This window comes from Oryzias latipes, chromosome 16 (genome assembly GCF_002234675.1).
Source record: "Oryzias latipes chromosome 16, ASM223467v1".
NCBI lineage: Eukaryota > Metazoa > Chordata > Actinopteri > Beloniformes > Adrianichthyidae > Oryzias > Oryzias latipes.
This window is the reverse complement of record NC_019874.2, coordinates 13,182,810-13,195,025: the sequence shown is the minus strand read 5'-3', so window position 1 is coordinate 13,195,025 and position 12,216 is coordinate 13,182,810. Positions and strand designations below refer to the sequence as shown.

Genomic DNA, 12,216 nt, shown 5'->3' with positions numbered 1-12,216 from the left:
ATGTCAGTCACCCATCACGATGGACGATGATATCGTCCATCGGCACAACCCTAGGTTACAGGTTATTATGTTAACATGTAACGTGATACAAACATGTTCTAGAATTACTGTGAATATAGGTTAATAAAGTCTGACTAACTGATAGATTTATCTCTGACTCTCTCGCTCGCTTAGTGCATCTAATAGTTTGGTGCACCTTATACAGTACAGACCAAAAGTTTGGACACACCTTCTCATTCAAAGAGTTTTCCTTATTTTCATGACTATGCAAATTGTAAAGTCACACTGAAGGCATCAAAACTGTGAAATAACACATGTGTAATTATATACATAACAAAAAAATGTGAAACAACTGAAAATATGTCATATTGTAGGTTCTTCATAGTAGCCACCTTTTAATTTGATTACTGTTTTGCACACTCTTGGCATTCTCTTGATGAGCTTCAAGAGGTAGTCACCTGAATGTCATGGTGGAGGGTGGCTCGAGAGCCGGGTGGACCCAGACGCAGAGGCGGAGGCATGAGGATCAGGGCTAGTGGGTTTTAATACACAAAAAGAACAAACAAAAAGCGCTGCGGAGCAGGATGACAAAACAAAACTAAAACTTACTGTGGCATGGCGAGGGACAAGGAACAAGGCATGAACACCATAACAGGGGTAATGGACCAACCTTATTTCCTGGACCCAGCAGAGCGGGACATGCGGCTTTTAGAGGCCTACTGCCTGGAAGCAGAGCAGACCAGGACATTCTGGGTGTTTAACCAGGCCCAGTTTGCCTCATATCCCTGGAGTGGGAGCCACCAGGACTTTACTGGGAGCCGGCTTGCCCTGAGGGGGGGTCGTCGTCGCCGCCACCGTCCCCGTCCACGTCCAGTGGTGGTCCCGGACGCACCACAACTTCGTCCAGTGGTGGTCCCGGACGCACCACAATCTCGTCCAGTGGTGGTCCCGGACGCACCACAACTTCGTCCAGTGGTGGTCCCGGACGCACCACAATCTCATCCAGTGGTGGTCCCGGACGTCCCCCGACCCGTTCCGGCTCCCAGGGGGGTGCCGCCTGCGCCCCGACCCGTCCCGGCTCCCAGGGGGGTGCCGCCGGCGCCCCGACCTATTCCTGTCTGGTGTTCATGTCATGCCATGTTCCTCGTTCTTTGTTCCTTATCTCATGCCACGTCACAGTGAGTTTTTGTTTTTTGGTTTTGTCATCCTGCTCGGCAGCGCCTTTTGTTTGTAATTAAACCCCTTGCCCTGGAACTGTGTGCCTCCGCCTCTGCATTCTGGGTCCTACCGGCTTTCTAGCCACCCCCGCACATGACACTGAAATGTTTTTCACTTCACAGGTGTGCCCTGTCAGGTTTAATAAGTGTGATGAGTGAAGGCAACAAGTGCTAAGCATCTCTGGGAACTCCTTCAAGACTGTTGGAAGACCATTTCAGGTGACTACCTCTTGAAGCTCATCAAGAGAATACCAAGAGTGTACAAAGTAGTTATCAAAGCAAAAGGTGGCTACTTTGAAGAACCTACAATATGACATATTTTCAGTTGTTTCACACTTTTTTTGTAATGTTTATAATTCCACATGTGTTAATATAGTTTTGATGCCTTCAGTGTGAGCCTACAATTTTCATAGTCAAAGAAAAATCTTTGAATGAGAAGGTGTGTCCAAACTTTTGGTCTGTATACTGTATATAACCTACTTTTAAAAACAGACCATTCATTGATGGTGTGCCTTCTAATCCAGTGTGCCGTATAGTGCGGAAAATACGGTAAATAAAAAAAACATCACAACACAAGGCTAATAGCTCAGTCACTTTCTGTTGAGTCTGTGACAGCACAGTTCATGAGTGAGGGGAGCAAACATGGACATTAGTGGTGAACTTAAGGTGTGGGGGAACGATTTCACCAGAAACAAGCTCGTGATAAGAAGAGGTCAGCCAATCATAGTCAGTCACCTGCTGTCGTATTGTGGAAGCAGAGAGGAAAAACTGTAAGAAAAGCAGTGCAGGAGATAAAAGTCAACAACAAAGATAGGAAACATCACTTCAGTTTTGGGGGGAAGAGGCTTCATGTTGAGCTTCACAGGGTATTTTCTTCATGAATGTAGGCCATAATTTTAATCCCCTGGTTTTAAGTTTATGTGATCAAAGCTGACCTCTCTACCCCTTCATTTAAAGACTCACTCCAATGAAAACTGCGTTTTGGTGTTTTAAACATGTTCTTGTGGCGGAGGACATTAAAATGAAAACGAATAATTTCCAAAAAAACGAGTAGGGTTCAATATTGATTTTCCTTAACTTATTTGTTAAACTTGTTTACCCTATGACTAATTAATCTTTAATTAATTAAAATTATTTTATTAGGTATTTTCCGTTTTAAATCGTTGTGAATCAGGAGGAGACAAAAAAAAAGGGCACCTGAAAAAGCTTATATTTGTTCCCGTAGAAAATATACTGGTCAGGCCACAAACCCCTCAGCGCCAACGGTCCTGCCTACAGCTCAGAGGAAAATTTCGAATGAATTTCTAATTAACTACCGCTTCTCTGCAGAAACTTCTGAGTTCAACAAGATAGAAAGGAGAATCCACTGCTCCTCAACCTAAGTAAAAAGAAGGCTAAAGAAAAAGGCTAAAGGGGAGAAGTTCTCCAAGCTTCTACTGACATTAATGAACATTTTGATAAACCTATCCATTTACAAACACTTGATTTCTGCTTGGCAGAAATAACTGAGCTGCTGCACTTTTAAATCAACACAAACTTGTTCCATTTGAGTCAAGAGACACATTTTTATATCTAAAAGCAAAATACAAAAAAGAAAGCAAGCATCATTTTGCAAAATACTTAAAACAAAAAGAATCTGGTGATGCTTTGCAATTGTTTTCTCAAAGAAAAGAAACAGAAAAGGTAAAGCATAAACCAAATCATGTCTTTATTCCTAAAATAAAAAAAATTCCCCTCTGATTTATCTTTTACCGCTTACCCGGAGTGTATAGGCGAAGAAACCAGGTTGACATTATCCAGGGCGTCTGGCGTCCAGCTGTATCTCTTTAGAGAGTCACCGTCGGCATCCTTAGCCACTAAAAGATGCTGAGAAGGACAAACAAGTTCATGAATTCATGCCTGGGGTATTTTCAGGGCTGTCATACCTTTGTTTAAAGCCCATCCAACATTCTTAAAATAAATATCAGAATTCCACGTTTGTATTCTAGATTTTACATAAAGCTAACAACTTCTACTAAAATGTTTATAGGATGCAGATCAAAGAAAATATACATTTCAAAATTTCTGAGCAAAGCCAGGGTTTAAAAAAGCTTTAAAAATCCAATAACTGAGCGTTTTCTGTTTAAAAAAAAGTACATTGGCATTTAAATAGAAGTCACTATTGAAACTTGGAAGACTCTTCAAATAAACAACAAGTGCTCGGATCTGATCTCTTCTCTTCTGGATTTTTGGTCATACATGGATCTTTTAGAAGTTCACTATCATCCAGAACGAAACTTAATAACATTTTGTTTAATTACCCAAATTCCAACTTTTGACAAAACCACACATCTTAGATCTAGGCCAGAAACAAACAGACAAACAAACCGGAAAAACTGAAAAACAAAATATATTAATATGAATTTTGGATTATGCTTGCCTAAAACAAGCTGTGCAGAACAGAAACATCAGAGCAGATGGACTGAACTGTCAAGAACTGGTGTAAGACCCAAAATGCAGGAGACCAGGCTTGGGTGGCAGAAACTTAAAATATTTAATGATTAAACTAAAACATGACAACAACGGAGTGACAAAACAGAACAGATGACCTGACAAGGTAGAACTAAAAACCAGAAAATTAGAAGACTGAGGGTAACTGACAGGAATAAAAACAGCTGTGGATGATCAACATGAGCCTGGAGTGACTGATAGGGTAACAACTCAGAACATGACTAAAACCAAGAACACAACTGAAGAGCCAAACTAAAGCACAGAATCCTTACATCACACAGCGAAGCACTTGCCTAACAGGAGGCTGATTTGGGTTTATATGGAGATTACAAGGATACTAATCTGACACATTGTGCCAAAGAGGTGGACTGCCCTTTTTGTAAGCTATGAAAATCATTTATTTTTTTACGTAAATCATATATTTTTCTTTTAAAAGAATGTGGTTTTTGCACCAGTTTGTACAAATAATAATAATGGATTGGATTTATCTGCGCTTTTTCAGATGCTCAAAGCGTCCTTTATTCATTCACTCCTCATTCATACTTTGTGATGATAAGCTACTGATGTGGCCTCAGCTGCCCTGGGGCAGACTGACAGAGGTGTGGCTGCCAGTTTGCGCGTACGGCCCCTCTGACCATCACCGTGATCATTCATACACATTCACTGCCTCCAGTGGAGCGGCAATGGAGGCAAGGAGGGTGAAGTGTCTTGCCAAAGGAGATAACGAGGGAGCGGGGATCAAACAGCCGACCCTTTGATCATTGGATGACCTGCTAAACTGCCTGAGCCACTGCAAATATGCCCACAAATAGCTGCTTATTTACCTTCTTTCTTTTAAACTTTGCATTAGATCCATGCTGGCTAAACTAAAGTTAATTCTACAACTGATAGCGTGTGCAGCAGTATTTTAATTTTCTCAAATTTTCTTCACAATATGAACGCTTTCTAAAAAAATTATTGTTTTTTTAAAATCAAACGGCAGAAAATTGATAAAGTTCACAGTAAATTTGACCTCTACCTTCATGTGTTGCTCTACTATAAAAGATATTTCCTTATAGAGCATCTGCAGCGATGTGAGAGGAAACAAGCAGCACAAGAGGGTTACTGATAGTTAAGAGACGCTGGTTTTAGTCAAATAAAGTGATGTATAGAAATGTATGTTTAAAAGTTTCGGATTGCATCACTGGTAAGTCTTTTATGACATTTTTTAAGAAAGTTTTAAACGAAAGAAATAAAAAAATATATATTTCAACTGACATGAACCACACAAAATCGTTCTTCTTTATTTGTTCTTTTGGTCCAGCACTAAGTCAAAACTGTGTCACTTTGGAGGTTAATAACCTATAGATTAGTGACTCAAGGCATGCAGTAAGGAAGCAGCCCCCACCCCACCCCCCACCCCCATGCCCACCTACCTTTTCCTTTTGGGGGGCCAGCATCTCCTCGATCATCATGCTGTCCCTTGTGAAGGAGCTCCGGTTTAGCGTGTTGGACCTATCGGAACTGAAGGAACGCAGGCTTGGTGTGGTAGTTGTGGGGGTTACCAGGACAAAAGTCACAATGACACAGAAGGAAGGGAAGGGGGGAGGAAGGTTGGAAATTGAGGGGTGTGAACAGATAAAAAAAAAAGAAATGTTTATTGCATGCAGCTTCCAGGAACCTGACTAAATGAGATCAGAAACACACAAATCCTACAGCAAGAAAAAAAACATATGTGTGAGGTCAATAGGTCAATTATCCAATTAATATGATGGGGATTCTGGTATAAACAAATTGAAAAATCTATAAATGTGTCAAAATAAAGGTTATAGATTAAAAAGGCTTTAAAATTTTGTTTTTGTGCACATATATATATATATATATAGTTTACTAGTTTTATTTTCACACTATAGACCCTTATTGAGCTTTGATCAGCCGTTCTTACCTTTAAATGATTATATACTCTCGATTTAAAGACAATAAATAACTGTTTCTGTGTTTATCAATCTAGCATTTTTAAATTAATGTATAATAATGAGCATGTTTTTTTTTATTAAAGTGACATTTGCTGTTGTATGAAAGCTGTTGTGTTATTCGTGATGCAGGTTTGTGAAAAACATTCAGGACAAATAGAGGTGATTGATGAAATATAACAAAAATAAAATTTTACTTTTTTACATCCCAACACAAGTTTTGTTAATTAATAACAGTACTGTTTTATTGTAGCACTGTCAGTATTAATTCACTATTTTCATGCATCCTCTTGTAGTAAACAATTCTCAAGTACATGTGTAGTTTGGGTGCTGACCTTAAGCCCACTAATAAAACTAAAAAACTGCATACACAGACTATAAACTTCCCTAAATCAATCAGCTCAGGCCCCTGGAAGCAACAACGAACAGTCAACACTCAAAGCAAAATGATGTAAGGCTTCCGCTCAGCAGAACTTACAGACTCGCACACAAAAGACAGTCACCACAGTGGAGTAGGGAGTGGTTTTTGTGCCATTATTCCAAGCGCAATACTCACTGTTTTAAGCGTAAAACTTTCAAAGTTTTGTGTGCTTAGAAAATGTTTTTGTACTTGAAACAGAAAAATGCACTTGAAACTCAAAAATACGTGCACTCAAAACAATTTTCACTCAAGAGAGATTCTCTCTCTTGAAACATACCAGGTACAAATGTGCCATCAGTTGAGGACTTAGCAGTTTGAGTGTAAGGTATTGGGGCCAGGAAGATTTTTTTCTGCTTTTATTTTGGTTTATTTATTACTTCCTGTTGTCCTCTCATTTCAGGTGTCTTGACTTCTCCCTCCCAGTGTAATTCTCCCTTAGTGTCATCACCTGTTCTCCCTGTTGTGTGCAACTCACTCCTGTTTTATAATCTGCGTCTCCCTTACCGGATTGTTTTGTGTGTTTCAGAGCTACGAGCTTCAGGCAGTATTTCAAGTTATTTCCTATTTAGTTCCTAAATAAAAGGAACCTTTTGATTCTGAGCATTCTGCGTCCTGCATATTGTGTCCCCAATGATCCTGACATTACAATTCGGCCAACATGGATACAGCAGATGCAGAAGCTTCATGAGCGGACCTCACCATACAGGGCGGCCGTGGTACAGCGGAAGGGCGGTCGACCCATGATCGTAAGATTGCAGGTTCGCTTCCCGCCTTGCACGACCATGAGTCGATGCGTCCTTGGGCAAGACGCTGAACCCCACCTTGCCTCTAGTGGTAGGCGGGCGCCTGTGTTGGGCAGCGGAGCCACCACCAGTGTGTGACTGGGTGAATGTGACTGACTGCAAAGCGCTTTGGGCCTTGTAGGTAGAAAAGCGCTATATAAGTATACGCCATTTACCATAATCCGTCAGCAGGAGGACCAGCTGAGCTTTCTTTGTCAAGGTTTGCTGTAGATGTCAACTCGCCATGAGCAACAGCTGGCCGCAGTCTGGGAGCAGACTGAGCTGCTAGCGGAGCAGATCCAGTAGCCTCCACCATCATCCCTCCCACTGCATCCTTCTTCTTTCATCCTTCTTCTTCCACTCCAGTGCAGACTTCCCTCGCTCCCGCTGCCCAGCTGGCCCGACCAGAGAGATTTTCTGGTGACTCTGGTCACTGTCAGCCGTTCATCACCCAGTGTGACCTCTGCTTCGAGTTGCAGGCTGTCAACTACCCCACTGCTCCAGAGTGGCCTTCATGATTTCCCACCTCACCGGCAGAACCAGTTGTGGGTTACCAGCAGCCTGTGACTGTAATACCTGCCTCCTGTGTTCTGGTAGATCTTTCTTGGCAGCTGGAAAGGGACATCAGGGCTGCACAGAACCAGGAGCAAGACCCTGGAGGGGGCCCTCCTGAGAGACTTTTGTGCCAAGGGTCACAGGGAGTCAGGTCCTCCAGTGGGCTCATGCATCCCATTTGACCTGCCATCCGGTAGTCCGCAGAACCATCTCTTTCCTACGTTGCCGGTTGAACAAACTGCCTTCTGCTGCAGAGACTGCCAAATTAATAATGATCCATGTATTCAAGTTGCATGGCATTGTTGCATGGTTTCAGATTGGGGTCCACAGTTTATCTTTCAGGTGTGGAAGGCCTTCTGTGCAGCTTTTAGTGCCACCGCCAGCCTCTCCTCGGGCTTCCACCCCCAGTCTAATGGTCAGGCTGAGAGAACCAACCAGGACCTAGAGGTGGCCCTCCGGTGCGTCTGTTCTCGCTGCCAGACTTCCTGGAGCTCCCTGCTTCCTTGGGTTGAGTATGCCCATAACTTGATGACCTCATCAGCTCCAGGTATGTTCCCTTTTGAGTGTTTCCTCGGCTAGTTCAATTGGTCCAACACCTTTATCGGCGCTGCAGACGCATCTGGAGGGAGGCTCGTGCTGCCCTGCTTTGCTCATCTGCAACAAAAAAAGAGTCTGGCTGATTGACACCGTGCTCCAGCACCCACTTAATCGCCAGGTCAGTCCGTTATGCTATCAACAGCCAACATAAAGCTCTGGACTGAGTCAAGGAAGCTCCCACCTAAGTACATTGGCCCTTTTGAGGTGATAGAGGTCATCAACCCTGTGTCAGTGAAATTACATTTACTGGGGACTCTGCGCATCCACCCGGTTTTCCACGTGTCTCAGCTTACACCTCATGTCACAAGTCCAACAGTCTCCCCCTCCACCACCTCCTCCTCGTCTCATTCATGGTCTATGATGTGCATCGCCTGCTGGACGAGAGGCGGAGAGGGAGGGGTCTTCAGTACCTAGCGCACTGGGAGGGATCCTCCTGGATTCTGGCTAAGACTCTCATTCGGGACTTTCATAAGCGAAATCCGGACAAGCCGGGCGGTGCGCCCTGAGGCGCCCCTTGAGGGAGGGGTCTTGTAAGGTATCGGGGCCAGGATGGGTTTTTATGCTTTTATTTTGTTTTGTTTTTTATAACTTCCTGTTGTCCTCTTATTACAGGTGTCTTGACTTCTCCCTCCCAGTGTAATTCTCCCTCAGTGTCATCACCTGTTCTCCCTGTTGTGTGCACTGGTTTGTTGTTGGTTAATCACTCCTCCTGTTTTATAATCTGCATCTTCCTTATATGTGTTGCTGGATTGGTTTGTGTTTCAGAGCTACGAGCTTCAGGCAGTATTTTAAGTTTTTTCCTATTTAGTTCCCAAATAAAAGGAACCTTTTGATTCTGAGCATTCTGCGTCCTGCATATTGTTTCCCCAACGATCCTGACATTTAGGGACCCCGGCGAACAATAACATGGGGCCCTCTGCAGTGGTAGAATTCCTTTTATTTTATTTATTATTTTCTTCTTCTTCTTATCAATAGGGTAAAACGTTAAATAACTTCCTGACTGATACACTTTTAGACAACATCAGAGTCAAGAATCCAAATGTTTTGATGATTGAAAAACTGAAATCACATTCAAATGTTAAAGAAATGTATTTTACATTACATACATTTTTACTTGGAAAAAATGTACATTTATTAAACAAACTAATTAGTTAATCCCCCACTTCCTAGAATGAACAAATGATGATTTTCTTTTATTTAATTTGCCAGGTTTTACTGAAGAGGGCAAAAGAAACAGTTTAAAAAAAAGTATTTTCTTCTTGTTCTTTCCGTTTTATCTGTCCTCCAGCACCAAAGTTAAAATTGTTCTTGTATTTTTACTTTTCATTAATTTAGGTGAGGTAAAATACAAGCAAATGTTTTTGTGAAATGTAATGGAGTTTCCAAGTATTAAATAAAATATTTGGAACTAAATCAAACATCACCGAAGATAAGTCCATAGAGTACTTTTTGTTTTTCTAATTGTGTATTAAAAGGAAATTTTGCACAACACAAACAGTAAAAATGCTCCCAAAAATGTGTATTATTTTTGAAATATCACAAAAAGCATGGTTATTTTCCAGCCTTCTTCATTCTTGCAGGTGAAGCACTGCCTGTCACCTGCCTCTCCCCAGACCGTACTTCCCTGCTTGAAACATATTTCAACCATGAACTACAATCTCGCAAACCTGCCCAAATTATGTTCATCCACCTAAAGCAGTTGTGCCTGCAAAAACTGCCCAGTCTGGCAATCCTGCTTTTGCTCGCTAACTTGTAAGTCTCTAGACTTGTTGACTGTAATATATACCATTGCTGCATAAGGACGGGAGGACCAAACACTCGTACATGATCAATCTTTTGCCAGTTCATTGATTTTTATGTGAATTTAGAGAGTTGGTGGCCGCAGGCGATTGCCTACCTGGCAAGTCCACCTCTGTGTGCTACCAAAACCAGCTAATCACAGACATGGACATGACGGTTGATGCTGATTGGTCAAGAATTTTTCCAATCACGCACAAATTTGATCCAGTCTATGAGCTGATTGGAAGAATTTCTGATCAATCAGCATCAACCTTCATGTCCATGTCTGTGATTGGCTGACTTGTGGCACATTTGTAACGCTGTGCCCTTCTCTGTTTCGAGCAGCAGAAGAGAGAATTTCTCTCGAGGGAAAATTGGTTTGATTGCACGTAGTCTTGATTTCACATTTCTGTTTCAGTTGCAAAATATTTTTTTAACACACAAATTTTTTTTTACAAAGTTTTACACTCAAAACAGTGAGAGATGCACTTGGAATAATGGCAAATAAATCACACAACAGGTGGAGTACAAAATCAAACATGGCAGGCCATTTATCACGAACATATGGGTTCAACTAAAGGTAAGAGGTTGCACAACAAAACACAACACACAAAACATTGTGAAACACTCCACAAGTAATCATTCGGTTAGTAACTAAATATGAGGTAAATCTGTGACATTTAGCACTATGGAGCCGTTACACGGGCAGCAGCTGGGTGTGGGGAGGGCGTAGATTTGGTGGGGGGTTGGGGTGGGGGGTAAAGGTAAAGCCTTGTCATGCCTAGCCTCTTACCTGACTTTGGGACTAACGTAAAAGGACATGGGGAGAATAAAACATTGTGAGCTTAGAGATAAATGGAAAGAGAGGAGAGAAGTCAAATCTGGGATGCAAAATGACTGCCTGCCTGACTGACTGAAGCCAAAAGCACACTTTCAACGCGATGCATACCTGATACATGGTTGTAATTGTATTCAAATCTACACACAAACTAAGAGTTACACAAACTGCTACACTCCATGGTCCGTGTTTCATGACAGGTTGGATGGTTGGCCGACATTATGTACATGGGCCGGTCCCCGCCTGTGGCAACACAGTCGGAATGCACTGGGAAACTTGCACCCAGTTGACAGTCGCACCGGGAGCAGTAGGCCCTGTGCGTCTCCTGGAAGGCAGGGAGGCCGCAATGAGGACTTCAGTCCGTAGGTCTGGGTGGGGGGCGCTGTAAAGCATGTGGCGGCCAGGACTTGCCCAGCCGGAACCGGTTGCGACGCACTATCGTGGGGTAAATGAACGCGGCAGGGGGCCACCAGGGCTGGGCCCCACAAATCCTGGTTACTTTGTTTTGCTTCACTGAGTAATCTGCTTAAATTCAGCAGGTCGTCTCGTCTGATCTGAGGTCGAACACACATACAAATACTAAACTCATCCTTTAAAAAACAAAAGAGATATGTATTCTGCCAGAAAACCTGAGAGCAGTGCTAACTCTAATGCTACTATTGACTTCAAATAGGCTTGGTTTGTAATGATATCGCCATAATAACTACAAGATCCGCCTAAACGTTCACTATTCTGAGATATAACTCACTCAGATCTTCCTTAAATGTTCCTGTAAGTTTTCCTTTATTAGCTGACAGTAAATTTTTACTTGTGTAACATCCTTGTTTTTCCAGCTCTCTCTCTCTCTCTCTTTCTTTCTCTCTCTCTCTCTATCTATCTATTTCTCTATCGCTCTATCTCTGCCTGCCTGGCTGTCTGTCTATCTATCTCATTCTTATATCCATACATTACTCATTGTTAAAACACAGAAAACTCAATTTTTATCGGAGGGGGTTTTTAAGAACGGGATTTAATAGCCTTTTTAACTTCGTTGTGTGCTACTATTGCATTTTTTCCCGCCACTCATAATTAGTTTCTTGCTTTTCTGAAACTTTTCTTCCACCTGCACTGTTTCAGAAAAGGGGCCTCTGTCTGGTTTAAGCAAACAGACTCACATCCCTCCAGTTCAACTTTGCACAAGGCTACAGTATTGAACATGTTTCTAATTTCCTGTGGGGTCAGCTTCCATATCACTAAAATATTCAATACTCCCTCCTTTTCATGTTCAGTCGATATGTAGGGCAAACTACAGCAGCTCGAAGGACAAAAGCCTGACCTTCTACTCATGATGGAAAACCTGTGGTTGTAGTAACCAGCATTTTTGTTAGCTTTTATCTGTTTATCAAGAAGAAAAACATTAAAAATAGCTTAGAAATGGCATTTGAGCACTTTTTAATGAACCTGACACAAATTTGTTGTGTTAATGCACACTGTATGATATTAGAAACTCTTAAAATGCAGTACAATAATCCTGCTGTTAAAAACCCTGTAAGCTGTCAAAGTCTGACATATTGTGTAAATATAAAATGAGGAAACTCTTAAAATG

At 42.0% G+C, this 12,216-nt stretch overlaps 1 protein-coding gene across 3 annotated transcripts; it reads right to left on the bottom strand.

The window, feature by feature from the left end:
• Positions 1 to 1,844: 1,844 nt before the first annotated feature.
• On the bottom strand, positions 1,845 to 10,638 carry LOC110014526 (ankyrin-3-like). 3 transcript variants are annotated; one of them, XM_023964587.1, is made up of 4 exons: positions 7,039 to 9,814; positions 5,123 to 5,225; positions 2,977 to 3,083; positions 1,845 to 1,985 (listed from the first exon to the last, which is right to left on the bottom strand). In XM_023964587.1, exons 1-4 carry the CDS (start codon positions 7,179 to 7,181, stop codon positions 1,949 to 1,951), a joined length of 390 nt encoding a protein of 129 aa, XP_023820355.1. In that variant the 5' UTR covers positions 7,182 to 9,814; the 3' UTR covers positions 1,845 to 1,948. The 3 variants fall into 3 exon arrangements, 2 of the variants coding, with proteins under 2 accessions (XP_023820355.1, XP_023820356.1); XR_002874986.1 differs by lacking the exon at positions 7,039 to 9,814 and adding an exon at positions 10,587 to 10,604 and having other exon boundaries at positions 1,928 to 1,985; positions 5,123 to 5,210; XM_023964588.1 differs by lacking the exon at positions 7,039 to 9,814 and adding an exon at positions 10,587 to 10,638 and having other exon boundaries at positions 1,928 to 1,985.
• Positions 10,639 to 12,216: the final 1,578 nt, after the last annotated feature.